This window comes from Odocoileus virginianus, chromosome 9 (assembly GCF_023699985.2).
Source record: "Odocoileus virginianus isolate 20LAN1187 ecotype Illinois chromosome 9, Ovbor_1.2, whole genome shotgun sequence".
In the NCBI taxonomy this organism is placed as follows: domain Eukaryota; kingdom Metazoa; phylum Chordata; class Mammalia; order Artiodactyla; family Cervidae; genus Odocoileus; species Odocoileus virginianus.
The window spans coordinates 28651929-28679745 of NC_069682.1; the positions used below are offsets into that span (position 1 = coordinate 28651929).

At 38.8% G+C, this 27817-nt stretch overlaps 1 protein-coding gene across 1 annotated transcript in view; it reads right to left on the reverse strand.

Moving 5' to 3' along the window:
• CUBN (cubilin) overlaps positions 1-27817 on the reverse strand; it is a 255728-nt gene that overhangs the window by 73304 nt on the left and 154607 nt on the right. The window contains exons 37-48 of the mRNA XM_020881287.2: positions 23281-23486; positions 22197-22381; positions 20322-20514; positions 19025-19222; positions 13328-13474; positions 11750-11940; positions 11411-11594; positions 9292-9466; positions 7488-7666; positions 6150-6359; positions 5139-5279; positions 3919-4100 (exon numbers count right to left, since the gene is read on the reverse strand). Coding sequence (XP_020736946.2) covers positions 3919-4100; positions 5139-5279; positions 6150-6359; positions 7488-7666; positions 9292-9466; positions 11411-11594; positions 11750-11940; positions 13328-13474; positions 19025-19222; positions 20322-20514; positions 22197-22381; positions 23281-23486 — 2191 coding nt within the window. The remainder of the gene's footprint in view (positions 1-3918; positions 4101-5138; positions 5280-6149; positions 6360-7487; positions 7667-9291; positions 9467-11410; positions 11595-11749; positions 11941-13327; positions 13475-19024; positions 19223-20321; positions 20515-22196; positions 22382-23280; positions 23487-27817) is intronic.

Genomic DNA, 27817 nt, shown 5'->3' on the forward strand with positions numbered 1-27817 from the left:
CACAAGCAAGGAACTCATAAAAATGTATTTCAAAGAAAGGAATGTGGACATTGTATTAAAGATTCAGAAATTTATTCTGAAAGTGATTCTTTGATGCTTTAACCTCAGGGGTGAGGGGGTGGGGACGACTTGTAATATGATATTTGTGGTTTCCCTGATTTAAGGGTCAGGTACCCCCTCGGTCACCCTCCCCCGCCTCCTCCCTGCCCCACCCCGACCCCGCGTGAAGCCCACAAGTTGATGGCTCCAGTCACACACAGACAGCTTCCCATGGCCTTTTAGCACTTAATACTTAAATAGGAATGAAGAGTCAAGGGTCAGTAGACACTTAGGGAAACATCCAATGTAAAAACCAGAGATCAATATAATGGGAGAGAGGGACTTGAAGGAGACTGAGTCCCCAAAAAGCAATAAAAGTCTCAAAATTATGATTAACATATTTGACATACATAATACAATCCAAAGAATAAGGATAGAATAAAGATAATTATAGATATACATGTACTCAAAAACTTTGTCTCCCATGCCTATGTCCTTAGAGATTGTGCATCAAATATGAAGATTGAAGGTGGGAGTTGGGATGGACAGGTAGGATGCATGCTGCAGTCTGGGGCACAAGAGCTCAAAGATAGAAACTTTAACTGAACATAGAAATAAAACCAGACAACGTTATCATGAAATGATGTACACCGGACACAATTATACATATGGAAAATCAAAACGTGCACAGAGTAAATACTCATTTAATGAGATGATGTTCACAAAAAAATGTATGGAACAATTTAAAAGAAGAATTACAGATACTTGGAGGTGTTGGGGGTAACTGAATGCGAGTCCATGTGCAATTGTTATGACCTGGGAGTGTGAAGACAGAACCTATGTTCACAGAAGGAATAATGTCTAGCAAGTAGCAGTTTGCATGCATTATTTAAACTGACTAATATCAAAAGAGTAGCTGAATGCAAAATGCCGCATATGGCTGGATGGAAGCAAGGCTGGAATTCAAAATTTTTGGTTGATGTGAAATTTATTTTATTAATAGCTGATGTTTTTGAACCGTGGTGTTGGAGAAGACTCTTGAAAGTCCCTTGGATTGCAAGGAGATCCAACCAGTCTAAAGGAAATCAATACTTTGGCTACTTGATGAGAAGAACCGACTCATTGGAAAAAACCCAGATGCTGGGAAAGACTGAAGGCAGGAGGAGAGGGGACGACAGAGGATGAGGTGGTTGGATGGCATCACCAACATGATGGATATGAGTTTGAGTAGGTTCTGGGAGTTGGTGATGGACAGGGAGGCCTGGCATGCTGCAGTCCATGGGGTCACAAAGAGTCAGACATGACTGAGCAACTAAACTGAACATAGAAAATAACACACACACACACACACACCCATGAAAATGTAAAATCGGACACAATTATTACTTGGAAAATCAAAAACAAATGCTACCAGAGTACAATACTTCATTTAAGTGGGAGTGATGTTTTCACAGTAATATTAATGTAACCCCTGAGTAACAATTAAAACAAAATCTGTGACAGGAGTATTTGGGGAGGTAGTTGGGGGTGGTAACTGAATTGCGAGTACCCCCATGTGCATGATCCTGGGGTGGTTTTTGAAGACAGTTAAATCCTCATCTTTCACAGTTGAATGTGAATAATGTCTAAGACAAAAAAAAAAGTAGCAGTTGCATAGGAATATTATTTTGAAATAATGACATAACTATCAAAAGATGTAGCTGAATGAGTAGAAAAGGGTGCCTTTGGCATTTATGATGCAGAGATGGGGAAATGACAAGCAGGACATGATTCAAAATTTGTGGTTGATGCTGTAAATTTTATTTTATTATTTGAGTTTTGAAACTATGATTTTCCTTACTATCTTTCCTGTAGGGCGTGTGAGTACTCTGCTGGTAAGATTTCTAATGATTATGTTTCAATATGATCTCAAAGGAAAAAAGACTTTAAGCATAATCCTCAAAATTTTAGTAATGGTTGTGTGGGATTCCAAGTATTTTTCTGTTTTTTATTTTCTCAGCTCTACAAAAATGATTCAATAGCATTCATTGTATTTATATTGAGAAAAAAATTGATGAAAATTAGTACAGAAATGAATTTCTGTCACCTAAATACAACTACATAGTATTATGCATTGCCAAGAAAAGATAAGAAAATGCTTCAAAATATGGTATAGTGAGAGTGATTTGATTTTTTTCTACTTCATTCTTGTTTTGAAGGAAAAATGTTCCTTCAAAATAAGCAAGCTTGGTCCAAAATTTCCTGGCTTTCAAATAAGAGAAATCACACTGGGCTCCATAATTCTCAATATTTGACAGAAGACAACATTTTGGTCCTTCAGATATTAGATCTAAGAAGCAAAATCTGAAGTTTGAATATGATTATTTTAGGGCAATACAAACAGAGTAACATACAGAGATGTTTCATATTTTTGAAATTCACTATCCAGTAGGAGACAATGAAATGAAAACAAAGGTGGCTATTTTTAAAAAGGAAAGTGACAGTCCTTCAACTATGGATCGATTCAACAATTGCTGTGTTTGTTATGAGTGAGTCACTGGGGATTTATCAGGGAATGAAGCCAAGTGCACATCCTTGTGAGTGGAGCTTACATTCTAGTCTGGGCAGCAGACAATATACAAACAAATAAATACATGAACTGTGAGCTGTTGTGAAGTGCTGTGAAACCAGTAATGCAAGAAAAGGGCCAGGCCAGAGTGGGGTGGGGTCTATTTAATGAAGGTACTTAGGGAAGGCTTCTCAGATCTAGTCATCTGAGCAGACCCCGGAATGGACTAAGGGCATGAACGAGCGAGAAGGAGCATCCCAGACAGAGGCAACAGTGCATGGGAAGTGGTCACACGGATATCTTAGCCCAAATCAGGGAACAGAAAGGAGGCCAGGGTGGCTGGAGAGGAGGGGAATTTGAAATAAGAACATGGACAAGAGAACGAAGGGGTAGCATATAATGTATGGGCAGTTGGGCCACTGTGAAGATTTTGGATTTCCCCCCAAGTGAGATAAGAGGTCATTAGAAGATTTTCAAGGAAAGCAACATGGCCTGAGTTAGGTTTAAACTCATCACACTGGCTGCCATGTTGAGATGCAGAGAGACAAGGGTGGAAGTAGAGAGACCAAATGGAAGTTATTGAAATAAATCTGAATGAGTAGTGGTGGTGGTGGTGGATATAAGGAGAAGTATTAGTTTCTGGATTTTTTATAAAGATACAGCCAACAAGACTTGCTTATGGATGCAGTATAAGGTGAGAGAGAAAGGACTCCAAAACAGACATCAAGGCTTTGGGCCTAAGCAACCACAAGTCTGGAACAGTTATTTAGTGAGATAACGAAGACTGGAGAAAGGGAAAGTTGGGTGGAGAAATATACTAATATTCAGCTATAGTTAATATAGTATGTATGCATATATGTGTCATCTCACAGTTCACACTGAGGGATTTCATTTGCTTTCTTAATCTCAAAGCTGAGCGTGGCAACCTCAGGACATCTGCCAGCAAACAATAATTAGGCAGGACCACCCATCTACTTAAAACTTTTGGTGGTGGCTTGTTCTGTCACTCTAGTCCCAGTTAGTTATTTGCTACCCAAAGGCTCAACTTTTCTGTTTACGCAGGTTTTCCACATGTAACGATCATTTGCTTTAAAATTTATTCTGCCCATGACCCTGATGTAGGCTGAGATAACTGTATCCTAAAATAGCTTTTACAAATATTTTGGCCAACATTTATTGTGACTTTGTTTTATCTAAAACACTTAGAATTTGTGTGAGATACAGTTGCGCGCAGGGGAATATTCCTGATCTAGTTTTCTGACTGTGATTTATGGGTCAATAAGCTCCTTAAACAATGGACTATAACATCACTGGCTGCAGGGGACACTTACTGTTACATGCTCACTGCTGCAGAATGGATGGGCTTCCAGCCTCAGGCTGTTAAAGGTGAGGGTGACCTGCCTCCCTTCCTGCACGGTGATTCTCCACTCACACATCCAGCCATGAGGGTTAGGGTTCCAGTAGTTGGGAGAAGTGAATGTTCCAGAGGGGGCCTGGAGATCCCCACCACATGCTGAAGGGAAAACAAAATAAAAACAAGAAAACTTCCAATTTGATCCTGTAAGGAATGTTCTCAAAACTAAAGCATTTTTTTTTATTGCCCCACTGGACAAAATTATTGCTCTTATTTATCATTGTAAGTATGCGAGGACTCTTTCTGATATTTAATACTTAATCTCTGCTTCCATGGATCATAGAGCTTCCCTGGTAGCTCAGCTGGTAAAGAACATGCCTGCAATGCGGGAGACCTGGGTTTTGATCCCTGGGTTGGGAAGATCCCCTGGAGAAGGGAATGGCAACCCACTCCAGTATTCTTGCCTGGAGAATTCCATGGACAGAGGAGCCTGGTGGGCTACAGTCCATGGGGTCACAAAGAGTTGGACACAACTGAGCGACCAACACTTTCATTTTCTTTCCATGGATCATATTGATAGTTCACTGGCAGCCGTTTGTCATCCTGACCGAAGAACTATGAGAGACCAGTAAGCATAGTAACCATCAGAGTCTGAAAGCAGAAGGCTCAGATGATCATCCAGTGTTTTCACAAGGTCTTTATTTCACCTGAGCTTGTCAGGGTGCTTGGAACACAAATCCTAAATGACTGGAGCAATAAGGGACTGGTCTTCTTCAGATGAGATGTGGTGAAGGCTCGTCTCCTCACACCGTCTCAGCATTAGATCCTTTTCTTTGTAGCACTGATTGCATTTGTGACTTTTCATTTATTGGTGTGACTATCTGATTACTGTCTACCTCCCACTAGACTACTGAGGTTCAAGGAGACACAGGCCATGGTGTCTTGTCCAGCTTATTTAACACCAGTGTCTAAGTAGAGTGTCTATTCAGTATAGCTGCTCAGAAATATAATATGTATTATATTAATACATATTACTGGATTGGCAAAAAAAAATTCATTCATTTTTCCCATAACAGCTTACAGAAAAACACAAATGAACTTTTTGACCAACCCATTATTTATATATATGTAACATGAGATATATATATGTGTGTGTGTGTATATATGTGTATTTTTTTAATGAATCAACAAACTTACCTTCCAAGCTGGAGTCAAACCGTAGTCTGAATCCTGAGGCAGAGAGAGAGTCGTCTGTGACAAACCTGACCAAAGCAATGTTGCTGGAAGTGTCTATGCTGTTGGGAATGCTGCTTCCACAGTATCTGCCCAATAAGGTACCTGTGCGAGTGAAATAAGTATGAAGCATGTGTAAGTCCAGGGGGTTGATTTCACTTAACCTCTACTTGAGATATTTGGCATTCCCGAAGAAAATAATCATTGATAAGACCCTGCCCAGGAAGAAACGGTGACCTCTGGCAAGAGAAGTAGGTCAAACATGAATACAAATTGATATATGCAAATATATGAAGATGAGTGACAACCAAGAGCATCAGCACAACAAGGAAAGTTGGCTCAGTTGGTTGTGAAATGGTCCAAGGAGACAGAGTGGGAAGCATCCGTCTCAAATCATTTCCACAGTGTATCACCCTTTTTTTAAATTAAAAAACAAATTTTTTTTGGCTATGCTAGGTCTTCATTATGGTACACAGGCTTCTCTAGTTCCACTCCATAATGTGCAGGCTTAGTAGTTGTGACATACAGGTTTAGTTTCTCCGTGGCATGTGGGATCTTAATTTCCTGACCAGGGATCAAACTCATGTCCTCTGCATTGCAAGGCGAATTCTTAAACACTGGACCGCCAGGGAAGTCCCAGTATATTATCCTTTCCTCTCCTTCCCTTATAGGATGCCCCTCAAATATCTAGCTGTGGCCCTCTAAGGTTCCCTGGAAGAGGGTGCCTTCCCACACAGTGCTCTCTCAATGTGGTCCCAGGATAAGATCTACAATGACCCCTGGGCTTTGGACACCACTTTTTCTTGGGTAAGGAATGAGGAAGAGAAATGCTGAACAGTCCATAGCTAACTGATCTGCACTTCTTTGCAAGAAACAAACTCTTGCCTTTCTTGGAAATGAGGGTATTTCAGAGGCTGAATGAGTAACAAGTGAAAATAGACACCTCCCAAAAGACAGCAGACATATTTCACTGACCAGATGTATGGTTTTCCCAGATTTCCACAAAGTCTCGTTCACAACCAGATGAATTCTGAAGGTTAAAGTCTTCAAAGTGGATGGTGAGATAGTGTCCCATGGGTCCCCGGAGACGCCACTCACAGAATAAGTCGTCTGTGTATGGCTGTGTTGGGTATCCGTTGCTCTCAATGACACCACTTTGCCCTGTCACTGTTCCCCCACATGGGGCTGCAGAAAAAGAGCAATATGCTATTATGGTTTCTTTGAAATTTAACCAGCACATTGAAAAGCTTTTCGGTGCCAAGTGAATATAAACTGAAGTTTTAAAAATGGTGGAAATGTTTAGTTTGTGCTTCCTTTATTGTATGAAATCTGCTATTGATGTACAGAGAAATGATACCATGAGTCCAATCGAATAATGGGAAAGGGAAGATGGAAAGACTGCTGAATGGCATATCCTGTGATGTCTCATGAATTCTCTCAGGACAGTGTGTAAAAGCTACTAATTGCAAGCAGGTTTCTTTCCAGAACTAACTGGTAGATTGATAAGAGCTGCCTAGCAGCCTGGGTTGGTGATTCTGAGTTTAAGCTCAACTAGAAATGATGCTGTGGTTGATTAGTGATGCCTGTGATTTCTAGTTTAATCAAATAAACGTGCTACTGCAGTGATGGATACCTCAGGGCTTTGAAAATTATTATCCTATTATTTCTTTTCAGCTGGATGTGAGAGACTGAATTATATGCAATTTTCCTCAGGCTATAAAAGACCTATGGTATAGGTTAAATATTGTTACAACCAGGCTTTTTGAGTTTTGAGTGTATCAAATATGTTTGGTTTGTGTTCAGACCCATTAGATACTAAATTCTATGTAACTGTGACCATCTTGTAGTGAATCTTCAGAATGCATATTTATTATTTATTTTTTAAAGGAAAGAAATCAAAACACTGAGTGAATGACTTGGTGCTAGAGATTTAATTATCCATTAATGTTGAGGAGGTCAAAGTCATGATTCTAAAAACTAGTCATCTTATTGCTAAACAGTTTTACTATCTAAAGTAATATTACACATATTTTATGACAAGAGGAAGAAACAAGAATTTAACTGAATATGTAAAAATTAAGAGAAAAATAAAAATATTCAAGTATACAAAAAAGTGTTTTAAGATGGAAATTAAAGTAAAAATTAAAATTGATAAATGACTTTGTGGCTTTAAACATTCACATTCCTTACTTATATCATTAAAATAACTGTTAAAATTAGGCAGATAGACTTCTTTAAAAATGGCATTTTTTTAAAAGTTTTAATGCAATCATTCTGTCACGACTTTCTTATTGAATAGAAAAATGTCATTACCTATAGAATACTTGGCTTTGAATCCCACATGAGTGGGGCTGTTGTCAGACTGGAATCTCAAATACATCACCTCTCCTGAGGACAACTGACTGATGGGCAGAGATGTCCCACAAAACTTGGAAAGTATTGGTGCGTTTGAATCAGCTCCATCTCGCAACTCAAGGTAACTGGACGTACAGCTAAAGTGGAAAGAAGATTCTGTTTAATTTGTAAAGTCAATGGCTTTGACATATTTTGATAGTAAAGACTTCACTTTCTCCAAGGGCATAATGAAATCATTATTTCTGTAGCACCAGGTACACGTCACTGCATAGACACTACAATAGAGTCTATATAAGCGGCGGTCACTTCAAAATGCTGTGTAATATCTTTCTGAGACATAACACACTCCAGTTTGGAGCTCAAAAAGACGGGTTTTATATTTACCACACTGAAGGTTTTATATTTACTCACCTTCCACATTCTGTTAGTCCTAGAAACGTAAAAGCCATTCTCAAATCAACCCCTTGTTGTATATTTATTTGTTTAGTCACTCAGCCATGTTCAACTCTGAGACTCCATGGACTGTAGCCTGCCAGGCTCCTCTGTCCACGGGGTTTCCCAGGCAAAAATACTAGAGTGGGTTGCCATTTCCTTCTCCAGGGGATCTTACCAACCCAGGGATCGAACCTATGTCTCCTGCATTGGCAGGCAGATTCTTTACCACTGAGCCAGCACGGAAGCTCCAAAATCAACCCCTAGGAGTTTCAGAACCCAAGTATTTTGTTTCACATGATGTTATGACATGTTTCATGAGACAAAGATGAACTCTGTTGACAGCTCTGTAAACGGAGCTTATGGAGAATCTCAGCCAGAATTCTGTGTCCATAAAAGAGGACAGGTATTTACCCAATCTTTCTTGAGAAAGTCAACCAGCCAATTAATGCTCAGTGAGGGGACAGTGGCATTATATCAAGAGTCCAGAACTTGTAAACAAAAGCTCTCGTACCTAAGCTTTGCACCACACATGCATGCATACAAGTGTATACATGCTTTTGCTAAACTAAGAGAAAAATACAGAGCTTTTTTCAATCTCTTTGTGTTCAACATAGTAAGACATAAACTCTCTGGTTTGTAATCTTTAATGATTCTCATTAAACAAGAGATTGGGAAATTGGACTCTCCTTGTTTCCAGTCCTGTTTCTAACCCTAGTGACCCCTGGTGTCACAAATTTCCATTTGTTAAAGAGGCATTTTATCATTTATGACACCGAGTGTGAGGCTGGGCAAATAAATACTTGTCTACCAGAGACACTCTATTTTTCCTGTGGGAGGAAGAAGAGATGACATAAATCTCAGACAGCCGTCCTCCGAGTCTCTTGGAGGATGTGCACAGGGTCAGGAGGGATGCTATCTGTTTACATCATCTGCTCAGCTGATGGGAGGGTGACGGGCAGGCGAGGTTTTCAGCTTGAGGTGTTAACATTTCCCTTCCCCATCCCTAGATTTCCTTTGCAGTAAATGCTGCTGAGAAAAGCAGATGGACAAGACCCTACTGTATAGCACAGGCAACTGTTTTCAACATCACGTAATAACCTATCATGAAAGAGAATGTAAAAAAAAAATGTATATATATATATATATATATATATATAACTGAATCACTTTGCTGTACATCTGAAACTAACACAATATTGTAAATGAACTACATTTCCATAAAAACTTTTAGAAAAGACAAAAAAGCAGTAGAAAACTGTTCTCAAATGTGACAGCTAAAATAAATACCAACTCTGGATAGCAGGAAAACTAAAGAGAGGCGACCTACTTGGGTGTTACTTCGATGCTGAACTGGCCTTCAAACTGCAGCCGTATGAGTTTCCCGGGAGGAGCAGCTATAAGCCAAATACAGTCAGCGTGCTGGGGATAATGGTCAGGATGGTTGGGGGAGGTTACGTATCCAGTAGAATCAGCATTATGGATGTAAATATTGCCCCCACAGGCTGTCAGGAAATACAGGGAAATCAGTCTACAGTCTGGAGAAAGAGGATGCAGGCAATGGCCACATTCATTTTTAAAAGTCTCTTTATCTGTATTTCCAATCCCAGTTTCCTTTCATCTGGAATGATCCTCCTTTTCTTTTTAAGCAAATACATTCTGAATTTGCTATCAAGGGAGCTACCACATGTGTCATTTTTTAATTTGCTAAACCATATATTCTCAGCAGAAATTTCACTCCTCCTTAACGCCAATCAACTATGCAATGGTTTGATGGTTTGCACAGTGTGAAACCCTTTGTAAATGTTCAATTAGTAAATTAAAATATCAGTTAATCCAGTGACAAAGAAAGCATCAAGCACAGGGACACAGAAATCTCATTGACCATATAGAAGGATGTTCTTGGAGGATGATGGGGTAGAATGAGGCTAATTTGATGCCAAAAGTTGTTCACTGAATAACATGTGTTAAAAGCTGAAAAACAGGAGTGGCCAAGAAGTAGAAAGTGGTAGAAACACAGCTAGGGAAGTAGAGTTGACTATAGTTGGGGGAGATGCTTGAATCAGAAAACTGAGATCAATAAGAGTGATCATATTGCAACCAGTTTTGAAATCTTAAAAGACTTAAAAGACTTTTAAGTCTAATATTAAGGCAGAAAGATGGGGAAGTGGTGATAACCAATGATGATAACCATTCTTTCGTGAATAGAGGACCCACAAAGCAATGAATAGAGGACCCACAAAGCAATGATAGAATTATAGTGTTTGCAAATAGACCCTTAGTGTATATGAATTCCCACTAAATATTGACTTTGAAAATATAATTCAAGACAGTCTACCTGGGTAAAGTTGGAAAAGCAGAGTTCTGGGTCTACTTACTAAACACAAGGCACTAGGACTCTGTAAAGTCTCAGGGCCATGTGAAATCCTGACCATTCACAACTCAGCACCAAAGCTGAGCATGGAGACAGCGAGGGACAAGAAACTCGCTGCCTAGAAGGTGGTGCTGCTGGTGTCACAAAGCTGTGTTGTTAAAGGCTCCCTCCAAGCACCAGCGTTACGTGTGCTGGGAAGAGAGGAAAGGATGTTCCTGGTGGTCATGGAACCTGCTGGAGGGATGAGATGATTTTCTATGTCAGCTGGTGGATATTTATTTCCTCTCCTCTCCCCATTTCCTTAGAGTAGGAAATTATGCTGATGTTTTAAATTCTCATATTTTAGAGAATGTGCCATAAAACATATGGCTTCATTTAGATGAATATATATTTTGAAATATATCCAGGAATCTGAGACTGAGGTCATACATAGGATTAAACCAAAATTAGAATTATCTCATTTTAAGGGACCAAAGACTCACTCCTACTGACACTGCTCCCTCTCTTTTTTGAAGCTTGTTTATTTATTTATTCAATTAAATATTATCTAAAGTAAATGTCACAAAAATCAAATCATTATAGCAGAATTAAATAGAATTACAGTCAAGTGTAATTAAGTCAAAATCATTAATGGGTAATAATAGAATCAAAGGATTATACATTCATCTAAAAATAAGCATACAAATGATTACAAAACAATGTAATTATCATTCTGACAAGGTTTATGCAACCAAATATAACATTTTACAATGAAAAAGTATGGGGAATTTCAGGGATCACTAAGATCAGCTCAATTTATACTCAGGTAGAAGTTCACTTCGTTCATTTTCTTGTACAATCTAAGCCTCATCTTACTTATCTAGAGAATGGAAACAATGAAAAGATGTAGTCATGATGAGGTAGCAATGTATCCAGCACAAAGTAAGTGCTTGATAATAGGTAGCTATTCTTAATAACATCATTATTCTTAGTTCAGAAAAAAAAACTATATATTTTTTCCTCAAATCTATCTAAACAAGGAAGATCAAGCAATTGCAGGAAAAGTATAGACAAAATTCTCAGTGAAAATACTTACCCAAACTCTTTGCCTCGTATGTGATCTTAAATCCTTGCCCTTCATTACTATTATCAGAAATAAACTGGACAAACATTTGATTATCCGAAGTGAACAGAGTGGACGAAGGGTGACTGCCACAAAAACGACCATTTCCTCCATGGGGACCCAAGGGTGGAGAAGAAAGATCAGGTCCATTTTTGAGCTGAAAAGACAAACCAAAATTGCACAATTACCTTCATACTGATGAAGACAAGGTATACAGGTTTTATCAACTTATAGCCCAAAAGGAAAAATAGCATCTTTTTGTTATGAAGTCTGTACAAGAAGTAATCAGAAAAAGCAGCAAAAAAGACCTACCACCAAGTAATCCCCCTGGTTGCAAGAGGAGTCTCTGTTTGGAATCTGGAAGGGCTGTTCAAAGTGGACAGCAATGGTCAAGCCACTCTGGACCTGGACGTGCCAAGAGCAGTTGAGATTGGGTGTGTAGGTCTCGGGGTACCTGGGTGATGTGATAATCCCCCGGTCTGCATGCAAGTATCCACCACAACCTTGCCAAGAAGAAACAAAGATTGTATTTAGATAACACTCGCAACTGGACTTTGATGCTTTTCCTGTTTGTCTTGAGAATTTTCAAAGTGTAGGCAATAGAAATGTGATTTGAAACTCACTTGGGACCAAAATGCTGGAAACAATAAGCACAACAAGTACGGATGGAGCACATGCTCCTCGGTCCTCATTGTGCTTTTATTAGATAAGATGTAGAAGTCAGCAGGAGAGACAAATCCCTTAACTTTCATGAAGTTTTATAGACAAGTCAGACACCCAGCAAACACATATGTAACACGTGAGGTGGTGATAAGTTTACAAAGAAAGATGAATTGGGAATGGGAAAATGGAATTATATTGTCTGGAGCAGTTAGAGAAGGCCACATAACTGTGGTTATACCTGAGCAGAGATCTGACAGAAATGGGAGCTCAACATCCTAAGTGAAGTTAGTCATCTGCCAGCTATCAGGGACCCACTGGAGCATCAGTGTGTGAGTGCAGAAGGCTCACACCACTAGTTAAAATGCAGCAGTGGAAATTTATCTTAGGTCCATCTAATTCCAAAGCCCATTGTTTTAAACCATTCCACAGCCAGCCCCCCTTGACTGTAAGGGTGATCATTTATTTTCAATTGCTCCCTACTCTCTAATAACCATACATAATAGTAGGGAAAATATTCATGTTTAATGCCTAGATTGATAATCTACTTTAAAAATTATATTTTTCAGTTACAAATATGGGGATCTTCAGATACTATACTTTCTGTAGGCTACTTCTTTAATCCAGTTTGGGTTGAAAATGATGGTTGGAATTCACATTTTGTTAAGTGTTCAAATTCTTGATCACACTCCACATGACAGCCTCCCATTTCCTGTGCATCTTCTTGGACTCACCAAATTCATATTTCAAGAGCAGCAAACTCTTCCTGCCAACCTTTAAATGAATCATTTCAACCAAGGGATTTACAATGATTTCTCCTATATTACTTTGACTGGTTATTTCTTAGACTGAAGATAACTCTGACTTACTGCTCCTCTGCTGTGTTATGGATATGCACTGTCTTCTGGTTCCAGCCATCACCTGGGCTGAAATATTGTTTTAGATATCTTACTCTTAGACTTATTATGGAGAGAAGATGCCCCACCCAGAAAACTGAAGGTGGAGGATCCTTCTGTACAATGTGACCAGCTTTTTTGTTTGTTTGTTGATCAGGACTTAGTACACGACATCAGGATAACCCCTCCTCCCCAGAGGGTAGGCAGGGACTTGTGCACTCTGATTTATAATCTGTGTCTTGGCATTGAAAAACAAGCAGAGTATGTTAGAGAGACAGCAAGAGACAGGCAAGTGAGATGAAATCAAACAGAACAAATTAAGAGAATATATTACTCTTGTGGAAGGATGCGTTAAAGCCTGCCCCAGTTACACTGAAGTCCGAGGTGAAGTGGATCACCATGTACTCTCCAGTTGACCGGATGGGTCCAGGGACCTCTTTGCCACAGAGAACGGCTAGCTCCTGGGCCAGGCTGTTGTCTCCTATGACCAAGGAAAGGAAATGTCAGTGTGAAAACATGCTGCCTTATGAGTCATCTCCACAACTTATTTACAAAACAGAAAGAGAGAAACAGATGCAGAAAACAAATTTATGGTTACCATAGGGGAGTGGAGAGGAATAAATTGGGAGATTGGGATTAACAGATATACACTACTATATATTAAACAGATAACCAATAAACATCTACTATTAATACATAGCAAAGGGAATTCTACTCAGTACTCAATATGGGGAAAGAATCTTTAAAAGAGTGAATATACATATATGGATAGCTGATTCACTTTACTATACACCTGAAACTAATACAACATTGTAAATCAACTGTACTCCAATGAAAAATTTTTTAAAAAGAGTCAGCTCCACCACCAGTGCAACCCAGCAGAAGCACCTCATACATTATTCTCAAAACACCCCCATTCCTAGAAGACAACAAGATTATCAGATACAGGCATACTCCAGGGGTTACATCATTCTGGTTTGTAGTGGGGCTGCCTGCCTTTTTCTTTACACTTTTTAATAATGACTTTTTTGGCAGTTCCACTGCCTTTTCAAACACTGGTTGACAGCTCCTCCTGGAACTAAAACTCAAAACAAGAGGATGTAGGACTGGGAAGTAATTGAGGACCAGGGCTGATGTGTGCATCAGACACTAAACTAAGCTATTCTGACTGCTGAAGGCCAAGTATCCAAAAAAACAAAACGTTTGATTCTTCATCTGCAGATCCAATGTTAGTGTTATAAGGTCATTTGCCCACAGTTGTGCCTCCACCTTCAGAGGGTTTTTCTTTTTCCTTTTCATTTCTTGGTTGCTCATTGTTTGTTCTGCCATTAAAAGAACACACTTCTGTCCATGTGCAGAAGATGAAAAAAAGCTAGTGTCAGCAAGTGTGCACTCCAGAAACACCAGTGAGAGCTGGGTCACCCCATGGCCCTTTTCCCTTTGGCTTCTCTCAATTGTAAATATTGATCAAAACAGCTGTTTCAGTTAAAGCCTGAATGGAGCAAAGGGGATTATAACAGACTTGGATGCCTTGACTGGGAAAATACATTGCTTTTTTCCCCTAAGGCATAGAATTAATGAAATTAAAACTTAAAAGATACATAGAAATAGAATATAAGACGTGAGGAAACTGACCTTTTCACTCAACTAGCAAAATGATTCTTTTTTGACATTGACCACAACCTAAAACTCTCTCCTTAGGAGCTAGTTTAGGAAACAAGTTTCTGAATGTAGTGGCACAGCTATAAATACCTAGCATTCTTTAGAGGAGTTCTGACTTCCGGTAACTATATATTAGTTTATCATTCAGAAGTTTATCTGTAACTCCTCTTGCATTTTTATCTTCATTATGCTAGTTTGCTATATATTTCAGCCCAAATCTGTTGACTTAATTTCTAATTATCTGCATCAGAAAATTTTGAAGCTTATTACATGTTGTTACTTATTTCACAAGTGTATATTTTATCTTTCAGTGAGACTGAGTTGGGTCTATTGATTTTCATTTCTTTTCTAAAGAAAATAAAAAAAGGAGGAAAGATGATACTTCCTCTGGGCAATGTGCTTAGAGGAGACTGTTGATAGGAAAAAGGTAGAAAGTTATGGTTTACCATATAAACACACATATATGATTGACCTGAGTCTTCACCTACTGCCCAGCTCCTACCCTACAGCAGGAAAGCAAAGATGCTCTGCCATTTAATTTTTCCTCACTGTAATTAGTGGGGGGTCTATGGTTGAGGGGATAAAGGAGACACGAAAATGCACATTAGACACCTGTGGGCCAATAGCAAACACGTTAGTTTGGTCTAAAAAAATGCTCTGAAGCATTTTTCATTAATTGCCAACATTTAATAACTAGGAAATTTATAGAAAATTCTATGCTTCTTGCATCTTTAGGGAAATAAAATCCATAATGATGAGCCTGCACTCCTAATTCAGTTCAGTTCAGTCGCTCAGTCATGTCCGACTCTTTGCGACCCCATGAACCGCAGCACGTCAGGCCTCCCTGTCCATCACCAACTGCTGGAGTCTACCCAAATCCATGTCCATTGAGTCAGTAATGCCATCCTACCATCTCATCCCCTGTCGTCCCTTTCTCCACCTGCCCTCAATCTTTCCCAGCACCAGGGTCTTTTCAAATGAGTCAGCTCTTTGCATCAGGTGGCCAAAGTATTGGAGTTTCAGCTTCAACATCATTCCTTCCAATGAACACCCAGGACTGATCTCCTTTAGGATGGACTGGTTGGATCTCCTTGCAGTCCAAGGGACTCTCAGGAGTCTTCTCCAACACCACAGTTCAAAAGCATCAATTCTTTGGCACTCAGCTTTCTTTATAGTTGAACTCTCACATCCACACACAACTGCTGGAAAAACCATAGCCTTGACCAGATGGACCTTTGTTGGCAAAGCAATGTCTCTGCTCTTTAATATGCTGTCTAGGTTGCTGTTCTCCAGTTTTGACACTTCACTAGATGTCACCTGCTGTCTAGGCAGGCACTAAGGTTGCAAGGCCTGTCATGCAGACTAATGCCTCCCCAGCTGTAGAGACCATCATCTGGAGGCAGAGACTAGGGTCAGGAGAGGGGAGCACCTCAGTTGAGTTCATTCAGTCATTCAGTCATATCTGACTCTTTGTGAGCCCATGGACTGCAGCACCCCAGGCCTCCCTGTCCATCACCAACTCCCAAAGTTTACCCAAACTCATGACCATTGAGTTGGTGATGCCATCCAACCATCTCATCCTCTGTCATCCCCTTCTCCTCCTATCTTCAATCTTCCCCAGCATCAGGGTCTTTTCAAAGAGTCAGCTCTTTGCATCAGGTGGCCAAAGTATTGGAATTTCAGCTTCAGCATCAGTCCTTCCAATGAATATTCAGGACTGATTTCCTTTAAGATGGACTGGTTGGATCCCCTTGAAGTCCAAGGGACTCTCAAGAGTCTTCTCCAACACCACAATTCAAAAGCATCAATTCTTTGGTGCTCAGCTTTCTTTATAGTCCAACTCTCACACCCATACATGACCACTGGAAAAACTATAGCTTTGACTAGATGGACCTTTGGCAGCAAAGTAATGTCTCTGCTTTTTAATATGCTATCTAGGTTGGTTATAACTTTCCTTCCAAGGAGTAAGCGTCTTTTAATTTCATGGCTGCAATCACCATCTGCAGTGATTTTGGAGCCCCCAAAAATAAAGCCTGACACTGTGTCCACTGTTTCCCCTTCTATTTGCCATAAAGTGATGGGACCGGATGCCATGATCTTCATTTTCTGAATGTTGAGCTTTAAGCCAACTTTTTCACTCTCCTCTTTCACTTTCATCAAGAGGCTCTTTAGTTCTTCTTCGCTTTCTGCCATAAGGGTGGTGTCATCTGCATATCTGAGGTTATTGATATTTCTCCCAGCAATCTTGATTCCAGCTTATGCTTCTTCCAGTCCAGGGTTTCTCATGATGTACTCTGCATATGTTAAATAAACAGGGTGACAATATACAGCCTTGATGTACTCCTTTTCTTATTTGGAACCAGTCTGTTGTTCCATGTCCAGTTCTAACTGTTGCTTTCTGATCTGCATCCAGATTTCTAAAGAGGTAGGTCAGGTGGTCTGGTATTCCCATCTCGAAGAATTTTCCACAGTTTGTTGTGATGCACGCAGTCAAAGGTTTTGGCATAGTCAATAAAGCAGAAATAGATGTTTTTCTGGAAGTCTCTTGTTTTTTCGATGATCCAGCAGATGTTGGCAATTTGATCTCTGGTTCCTCTGCCTTTTTTAAAACCAGCTTGAACATCTGGAAGTTCACGGTTCACGTACTGTTGAAGCCTGGCTTGGTGAATTTTAAGCATCATTTTACTAGCGTGTGAGATGAGTGCAATTGTGTGGTAGTTTGAGCATTCTTTGGCATTGCCTTTCTTTGGGATTGGAATGAAAACTGACCTTTTTGGGTCCCGTGGCCACTGCTGAGTTTTCCAAATTTGCTGGCATATTGAGTGCAGCACTTTCACAACATCATCTTTCAGGATTTGAAATAGCTCAACTGGAATTCCATCACCTCCACTAGCTTTGTTTGTAGTGATGCTTCCTAAGGCCCACTTGACTTCACATTCCAGGATGTCTGGCTCTAGGTAAGTGATCACACCATCATGATTATCTGGTTCATGAAGATCTTTTTTGTACAGTCTTCTGTATATCCTTGCCACTTCTTAATACCTTCTGCTTCTGTTAGGTCCATACCATTTCTGTCCTTTATTGAGCCCATCTTTGCATGAAATACTCCTTTGGTATCTCTAATTTTCTTGAAGAGATCTCTAGTCTTTCCCATTCTATTGTTTTCCTCTATTTCTTTGCATTGATTGCTGAGGAAGGCTTTCTTATCTCTCCTTGCTATGGACCTTAACTGGAGACAGATCTAGAACCCATATGAGAGTTTCTAGTTTAGTTGATCTGGAGTAGAGCACTGAATGTGTATCACTAACAAGTTCCCAAGTGATACTGATGCTGCTGGTCTGGGGATCAAACAGTAAGAAATGCTGACAAGAGGACATGGCCTCCCTCTTCTCTGTTCCATGCAGATCTTGAAGTTACAACTCTGTACATCTTGCACTAAAGCATTAGTCACACCTCTCAGTCCCTGTCTAGCATTATTACAAGGAAAAGATGAAAACTACTAGCCCTTAATTCTACCCATTCTGGGGGCTTCCCTGGTAGCTCAGCTGGTAAAGAATCTGTCGACAATGTGGGAAACCTAGGTTCAATTCCTGGGTTGGGAATATCCTCTGGAGAAGGGAAAGGCTACCTGCTCCAGTATCCTGTCCTGGAGAATTCCATGGACTGTATAGACCATGGGGTCACAAAGAATCTGACACAACTGAGTGAATTTCATTTTTCAACCCATTCTACCCAGAGGTTCAGTAGACATGGAAAACTGAATACATTGAAATTATAAGTACTTTTCATACTTGAATCTTAAAGCCATAGATATAACATATCAGGATTGATTTCCATAGCCTCTAAATGAGAAAGCAGCACAACCTGGAAACTCAGATTATAATTTCCTACTTAAACCAGATGGAATGTTTCCTAATGCTGTGCTGACAAAGTGTGTAGTGTGTGAATTATCTTGCTATGGGCAATTTAATATTTTCCTTGTGTTCTGTAGTTGTTATTGTTGTTGTTCAGTTGCTAAGTTGTGTCTGACTCTTTGTGACCCTGTGGACTGTAGCCCACCAGGCTCCTCTGTCCATGGGATTCTTCAGGCAAGAATACTGGAGTGGGTTGCCATTTACTTCTTCAGGGCATCTTCCTGGACCAGAGATCAAACCTGCATCTCCTGTCCTGGCAGGCTGACTCTCTACCACTGAGCCACCAGGGAAGCCCGTGTTCTGCATAAATGTAGCCAATTCTAGTATCTCATGATTCCATACAAACTGGATGAAGGTAGTAAACAAGCATGATTATAACTGAATGTAACTAAATATGTGTCAGGGTTGAAACTTGGTAGCTTTTTGCTTTATTTTGCTTTTTAAATGTTTCTCACCATCTCTTATCACAAGTTTATCATAGCTGCATGTGCTATGAGATTCAATGTCCAGGGAAAGGATGTTGAGTTCCACAGTAGAATCTGGAGCCTGGATGAGCCACATACAGTTGGCGCCATTACTGTAGCTTTCAGGCCAGCCTGGGGAGTAAAGGAAGACTGGAGCCTCTCCTGTCTGCAGGAACCCACCACAAGCACCTGCAGAACGAAAAGCAACAGCTGTGAAATACCTCTGGCAGAAAAGTTGGCAGCATTTTAACTTTAAAACCACAATCCTATACTGAAACAACCAAATTCAAACAATTTTCTCAAAGAAATTTATAAATATGTTTACACTGATTCAGACAGCTCTGATTTCCATAATTTTTTGAAAAAAAAAAAAACCACATTATATTCTTCTGTTTTCACCATCATTTTGCCACTTTACCCAGTGATCGAGTGTCTACTATTTGTCAAACATGAAGTAAGCCCATACTATTATAGTTGCTCAGTTTCTTAACCATTTCCCAAAATATAGCTTACTGAGGGAATCTAACATATCTTTAAAGTAGAAAAATAAAATACAAGCTTACAATTTAGGCCACCTTTACTTTGAAACATGACAGCTTACCACCTGCTAAGCACCAAGAGAAGCATTTTTGAAGGCACACTTACAATAACAGAGGAAAAATAAAGGATATTTAATTCAGAAGAAAATACTTCTGTCAGTTGATCTTTAACCATTGTGTGTATGTGCATGGTATTTGCAAACGAAACTTTCAGAGATCTCTAAAGTGATCTCTAGAAACTGTAAGTGTAATGTCTTGTGGATATCAAACTCTCGATTATCAGGACTTCCCTGGTGGTCCAGCAGCTAAGACTCAGCTACCAGTGCAGGGGACCTGGGTTCAATCCCTGGTCAGGGAACTAGATTCACATACCCAACTGAAAAAAAACAAAGATCCCACATGCCACCACTGAAGATCCCACAAGCCACAACCAACAAAGACAGATGATCCTATGTGCTGCAAGTAAGACCTGGAGCAGCCAAATAAATTAATTAATTAAAATAAATGTTTTTTTAAGCCCTTGCTTATTAAGAAAATATAATGGGAAACCAGCACTTTTTGGAATAAACATGTAATCTTTATGTATTTATGAGATTAAAAGAACACCTGAACGTAGGGAGGGAGGGTTTTGAGACTGCAATTATTATTCTTATTCATTTGTGTATTTGGCCTTGATTAGTAGGAATCTTGGAGATATTAGTCTACACATATCAGCCCCTATAAAGAATGCCATTTATTACTACACAGACCTGTCGCAATGGTAGGTAAAGGTCCAACAGAGGCATTCATTGCAAACCACTCCAAAAGGAATCCTCTCCCTGAGATCGAAGAGTCAGAAGAAAACTGAAATGTCAGAGAACTTCCAGTGGAGCTGAAAGAGTCAGTTTGGGTACCACAGTAGGTTCCAACCAGGCGGGAGTGAATGCCAGCCCCATCGTAAATCTGCATGGAAAAGACAGAGAACAAAGCACTGAACTTAGGGAATCGCCTCCATTTTCTTCATAAATAGAAAGTCAAAAGGATAACCTATTATAATTTTATCATAAATAAGCAAACATTACATATAAGGTTTAAAAAGAAATTATAATGAAGTACAAAATATGATTTCAAATGATTAAATGTATTTTAAAATTATTTCTCATTCCTGCAGAATTATATTAATAAACATGCTCCATGTGATGTAGCTCACTATACGGTTTACAGTAGAATTTGTGGGTAGAAAAGTAGCAACCAAGATAGTTGCATAACAGTGCTTACTGAATGTGCTTTGGGGCCTCAAAGGGAGGAATTAGGAAGAAAGGGGAAAAGTAACAAGAAAAAGGAAAAGTTTCATGAGATAAAGTGGACAGGTGTCCTGAAGGAGCTCACCTGTCCACAGGTAAGTAAAGAAACAGTTTGTCTCCAAAGAAGTAAAGAAGCAGAATTGGCAACAACAGAAGAATCATAGTTTGCATGGATTCAGCATACTCAAAGCTCAAGAAATCTCTTTCATTTGGTTCAAAATGTTAGATTACCTAGTATTTTGTGACAATTTCCAAATACATAGTCTTGAGCATGTTTAGTTTTCTGCACCCATGAACAGATGCTATCCAATTACACTTTACATCCTTCCCTCCATCTTGTAAATAATTTGAATAAATTTGTTATAAGTGTTATTACAAATTTCTCAATTGAAGCTGTAATATAAGTTCAGATTTCAAATTATCTAATAATTATGTCCAACACACTGAGCATATATCAAGTACTGGATCCTATGTGAAGCATTGTGGACCTAAAATGAATAAGACGGCATCTTGGCCTTCAAGAATCTGATAGTAAAAAAGTCAAATCCATAGAAGCAGAGAATAGAGTGTGGTTGCCAGAAGATGGGTGAGTGGGAGATAGGGAGCTGGTCAAAGGGTACAAAGTTTCAGTAGTGCAAGATTAATAATTCTAAAGATGTAAAGTAGAGCAATGTGACTACAGCTAATAACAGTTCGTTGTAACACTTGACATTTGCTAACAGGGAAGATCTTATATGTTCTCATCATACCAAAAGTAAAGAAGATGGTAACTGATATGATGTATGTATCAACTAGCTTGATTGTGATTATTATTTTATAGTGTGTACATATAAAAAGACCCAATTGTACATGTTATATATACACAGTATTTATTTGTCAAATATATCTCAATAAAGCTGGATGAAAAGTAATCTGATAGTGCTTCGGGAATTGGTACAGTAGCCAATGTCTGAATGGCAATTATCACAACTTTTATACTTAAATATAAGTACTTATACTTATTTTAAAATGATTGTTCAAATTTTTAGCACTCTAACATAAGAATAAACAGGGTAATGGGATATAAAATAGGATAAATATTTAATTAAGATAAATATACATGCTTAGACAAGCCCAACAGAAAAATTACAATAATGCTGAAAAAAGTTAGCTACAGAATCAAAACTAACAAATATAATACTAGAATTACCATTGTTTGGGTAACCTAGCAGGGTTATTCATTGTGTAGGGTAGACCATCCGCTATGCTTTGCAAATGCTTGAATAGACAATAACTTGGATCTATCATTGCCAAAAGCAATTCACCAAAATGTATAAACATCAATTGCTCTTAAAAACTCACCTTCAATTTGTCATAATAGCAGTTAAGTGTGCCCTCCATGTCCATCTCCAAGATTCTGGCATGAACAACCTGAGATTCTTCCACATTCACTATCCACTGGTAATTGGAGTTGTGGGGGTAATTTCCAGGCCACAAGGGAGAGGCAATTTTCCCATGAGTTCCCACAATGTTATCATTGCCAAATACTAGGAAGGAAAACAGGCTAGTAAATTAGACCTACTTAGAACAGCTTTTTAATCAAATGAAAGAAACAAAAGGCAAGGGGGTGTTAAAAAGGATGGACTTTTAATTGACTGCAATTTATTCTCTCAGCACTGAAAGAAATACTGCTTCCCTTGTGGTTTCTCTACTATCTATTAATTCCTTGGAAAAGAGATGATATTGTGAATGGAATTCCATCTCCCAGGAAGGCTCCTCAGTGTGAAAACAAGCAATAGCTTCCCATGTAAAATGGGTTCCCAGACTCCAGGGGACGTGGAGACAAGGGAAGGGGCATTACCAGCCCTGTTCTATAATTTTGGTTTATTTTATTTTGTCTTACAAAAGAATGAAACATATGTTTTAAAATTATAAAAGAGAAACTGACATTTTGAATCACATGTAGAATAACTCATTATGAAAAAGTTGAGTTAGAAAATAAAAATATTTCATACTTTATCTTATTAGAAAAATACCCTGTTGTTAAAACATCTGAGCACTTAGGAGTATCCTAAAGTAATACTAAATGTTTTTAATTAGAAGACTATAGAGTTTAAAGCATCAAATGAAACACATTTGACATAAGAATACCAAACTGAAACCAAATTATAATAATAAAAAATAACTCTTTTAATACACTATCATAAAAAAGTTTAACTTAAAATTAGGTGGACACTAGAGCTTAAAAAGAATATTAGAGTTACTGAGAATGCTCTCCCTGGCTCCTTATCAGCCATTCATATATAATTTAGTTTTTCTTATAAATTATAAAGTAATTCCACAGAGACAATAAATAAATTGTTTTTAATGCATCATTGAAACCCCTGCTATCCTTCCTAGTTTGTAGGACACCTTCTGGAAGCCATCACTAAAACAACCAACTCACTGCTGGCAAATGCAGCCTGGAAGCCCACGCCACTGCCGGAGCCATCGGAGACAAATCTGATCCACAGAATGTGCCCAACAGTGGATGAATAATTGAGGGGGAGGGCGTTTCCACAGTATCGTCCCACCAGGCGCCCAGTGGCGTTCCCTTCCCGGACCTCCACAAAATCTCTGCTGCAGTCCTGAGACTCCTCCAACTGGAAGGCTCTGATTGGAAAAAAAAAAAAAAATTAGGGGCCAAATTGATCAGATAAATTTGGGGATTCTCCTCAGTTACATGCTGAGTTGACCTGTTCACTTGTCAACTTTTTTTCTTTAACTTCAATCAAGTGTCTTTTAGCTAACTCAAAACATCTATTTTACTCACTTAACAATGCAGATGAAAAATCTTACATAGAATATTAGCTAAATGAATCCATCAATCTGTAAGATATGTAAGATATGTAAATTTTAATCAGGTAAATTTTATGCAGTTTAAACTCACAATGGTTTAAGATGAAAAGATCTTAGAACAGTTTGTCATACACACACACACACACACACACACACACACAGAGATTAAAAGAGAAAAATAGATCCAAAAATACACAAAGGGAGAATCAGTGTTTTCTGCACAAATGCAGAAAAGTGTTTGATAAAACTGAAGACCCATTCATCATAAAAACTCTAGAAAATTAGAAATTAAGGGGAATATTCTCACTGGATAAGACCTACCCACCTCTAAATATACTTAGAGGTAAAAGTTTTTAAACATTTCTTTTAAATAAGAAATAACACAGGAAAGCCTGCTCTCATCACTTTGTTGCATGATGTACGGAAGGGTTCTTCAGGGCAGTAAGTCAGGGAAAGGCAGAATGGCTGTAAGAACTGGAAGGCAAGTGCTACCAATCAATATTTAAGAGCACTCGCTTATTCATAAATATCCACCAAGTGCCTTTTCTAGGCACTGAAGATAGAGAAGCACATAAGATGCAAAATTTTTGACATTCTAGAAAATAGAATGGCTGCTGGATAAGATAACAGGCAAAAATTAATATGGTTTCCTTATACCAGCGAACAAAAATTCAGGAACTGTACCTAAGTCAACATTCACACAACAAATACTTGTCTCTCTATTATATTGGGACACTGGGACAAGATAATGAAGAAAATAATGTTCCTTCCTTTGGGAAACTTATGTTCCGAGAAGTAGATAATAAACAAAGAAATAGAAATACTGTGAGGCAGTGATAAATTCTAGGAGGAAGAAATGCAGTCATTAAGAAAGGTTATTTTAGGTAAGGTGGTCAGGGTACATCCGTAATTTTTAAACAGATGCCATTTTTAATAGCAATAAAAAACAAGATGCCTAGGAATAAATGTAGCAAAATATCTATAAGACTTTCATAGAAAAAAAATCTAAACTTTTAGTGAAGGATCTAAAAGGAGACTGAATAAATGGAGAGATATTCCAAATTTAATATGAAAAGTCTTTAATATAAAGATTGTTCCAAAATCAATCTATAAATTTAGTACAATTTCAGCAAAATCAGTAAGCATTACTGCACTTATGCAAAGAATAAAACAGAAAGCAGTATTATGTAGTGTGTATGGAGACAGGGGTATGGCATCACCGACTCAATGGACATGAGTCTGAGTAAACTCTGGGAGTTGGTAATGGACAGGGAGGCCTGGTGTGCTGCAGTCCATGGGGTCACAAAGAGTTGGACACAACTGAGTGACTGAACTGAACTGAACTGATATATATACATAAAATATACATATAATAAAAGTATATAAACTTGCATAGAGGTGATAAACATAAAATTCAAAGCACCAGTTATCTCTGTGATGAGAAAGTATGGGAATATGGATGGGGAACCTTTGCTGCCCCGTCATATTTTAATCATTTAAAATAATTTTTTAAATAAAAAGGTAATTTAGTGATTTTTTAAAAAGTAAATGAAGTGAGTGCACAGTGTTCTTTTTTCAGAAGTAATTACTTTTTGCTCAGAAGGACAAGATAAAGAGAGGAAGAAAGAATGGCTTAGCAAGATTTAAAAAACTTGAACTTCCCTGGTGGTCCAGTGGCTAAGACTCTGTGCTCCTGATGTGGGAGACTCAGGTTTGATCCCTGGCCAGGGAATTAGATCGCACATGCCTCAACTAAGGGTTCGCGTGCCAAAACTAAAAAAAAGATGCATGCCACACTGAGACCCAGTGCAGTCAAATAAAAATAAATGAATTTTTTAAAAAAGAAAGAGAAACTCTTGGGAAGGGGGGAAAGGTCTCCAGAAGAGAAAACTTACTTCCCTGCTGTGTACCTTTCGGGTGACTGCTCAACTTGAGCAGGATTTCCCATGATGACGGTATGCCAGCGCCCTTCAGGGTCTCTGTCTCAACTAACAGGTTAGGATGCTTCAGGAACAGCTGACTAGCCTGGAGTTACTGGGACCTCATGCCCCACCAAGGGATCAAATGTATCAGGCACACCTCTGAGGCTTCACTGTCAACCAGAGGACAGGAGCAAACTGGTCAGCTCTGCTCCACTAACAGCTTGCCAAGCCAGATACTAGCATTGGTAGGTCTCCACAGGACAGTGACCTGTCCCTCTCAATAATACCATCAAGGTGGGTTATTACCGTGTAGATCACCTGGGTCTACATTTCAGGCTGTTTTAGCAGACTTTCCTGGTGGCTCAGTGGTAAAGAATTTACCAGTCAATGCAGGAGACTCAGGTTGGGAGGATCTCCTGGGAAAACAAACACCTACTCCACTATTCTTGCTTGGGAGATCCCATGGACAGAGAAACCTGGTGGGTGATAGACCATGGGGTTGCAAAAGAGTTGGACACAATTTAGCAACTAAACAAGTGATGTAACTGAGTAGCAGAAAAAAACAGGAAAGATCCACATCAGGCTAAATGAACCACACATTTGTCTTACCTCCACTGTCTTCCTTGACAATTTAATGCTTCATGAGACAGTTTATATCTGTAATCTATCTCAATTACCAACTGAGAGTTGGTGATGGACAGGGAAGCCTGGCGTGCCACAGTCCATGGGGTCGCAAAGAGTCAAACTCGACACGACTGAGAGATTGAACTGAACTGAACCGAACAATCAGTTTTGGCAAATAATTGTTCTGAATCTATCCTTAGGATGGTCGTCAAGTTTGGCTCTTAAATTCAGGCTCAGTTTTATTACCCATAATATTATCGACAATGTAAAATGTGCTAAAATTGCATTCTGATTCTCATAAAAAAGAGAAGGTAATTATTTTTCTCTACAGGTGATTTACCAAAACCAGAAAGTGTTTAGTCACTCAGTTATGCTTTTGAAACTCCTTGTGTAGCCCGTTAGGCTCCTCTGTCCAGGGAATTCTTTAGGCAAGAATACTGATGTGGGTAGCCATTCTCTTCTCTAAGGGAATCTTCCCAATCCAGGGATTGAACTTGGGTCCCCTGCATTGAAGGAAGATTCTTTATGGTCTGAGCCACCAGGGAAACCCAATTAACACAAAATTGCCCCAAAATCCTTTCTAGTCAAAATGTTGCATTTGGTCCAGCAACATTAGCATCACCTCAGAGCTTGTTTGAAATAAAGCATCAGGTCCCACCAACCAACTGAATCAGAATATGAATTTTAATAAGATCCCAAATGATCAACATGTACATTAAAGTTTGACCCAAGGGTCCAGAAGATCACTAAGTGCTGGGTTTTTCTGTTTTTGTACCAGACTGGTGTAATCCAATGCTAAATGTCACAAAAGGCTTTTCATTAGAAACAGTGGTAGGATATCTGTTAGAATCAAATTTAACTTTAAAAAAAAGTTTTATTGTTCTTGGAAGTTTCTGTTTTAGGCCAGTTCATTTTATAAGCAAACCTATCCTCTTTCCAAAACTTTGGCTCAGATCTGCTAGTAAAAATATGATGTGGAACAAAAATAGTATGATCTCTGTTTCTCATTATCTCATTCTGATTTTTGAACCAAGATCAATCACATTGTAAAAGGACTCTGCCAGCATAAAATACACTTTCTGCTAATTCCTTTAAATATCTGTTTTATAAAAAAATTCTTTGGGGGTTTTATTTTCCCCCCTCCTTTTGTGTTACAGATTCAACCATAATTCCTCCAGTTCTTCTCCCTACTCAATTTCACCACAGTATCCACAATCCAAACCCCATGTTTTAGAACTTGACATATTCCATATGCTTCTCCCCCACCCCAAGGGAATGCTTCCAAGTGCCCATCTGGATATAGTTTAGACCAGGGCAGAAATAACTCGGAGGCCTTGCCATAAAGCCCTTCTCATTATCATCTGCATAAAGAGGAACATCTTGTATTCCACAAATTATACTTTAAAAATGAAACTCAAGCAAGGAAGAGAAAATAATCAAAATTAACTTCTCATGGATGAGAAGAAAAAAAGATGAAGCATTAAGATTTGTTTATACAATAATCAGGATTTAGTGGCTATTAAAGAATAAAATGGATGAAACTTGCTTTTTGTGTTTATCTTCTGTCCTCTAGGAAGAGCTCAGTGTTGTCCATTTAAT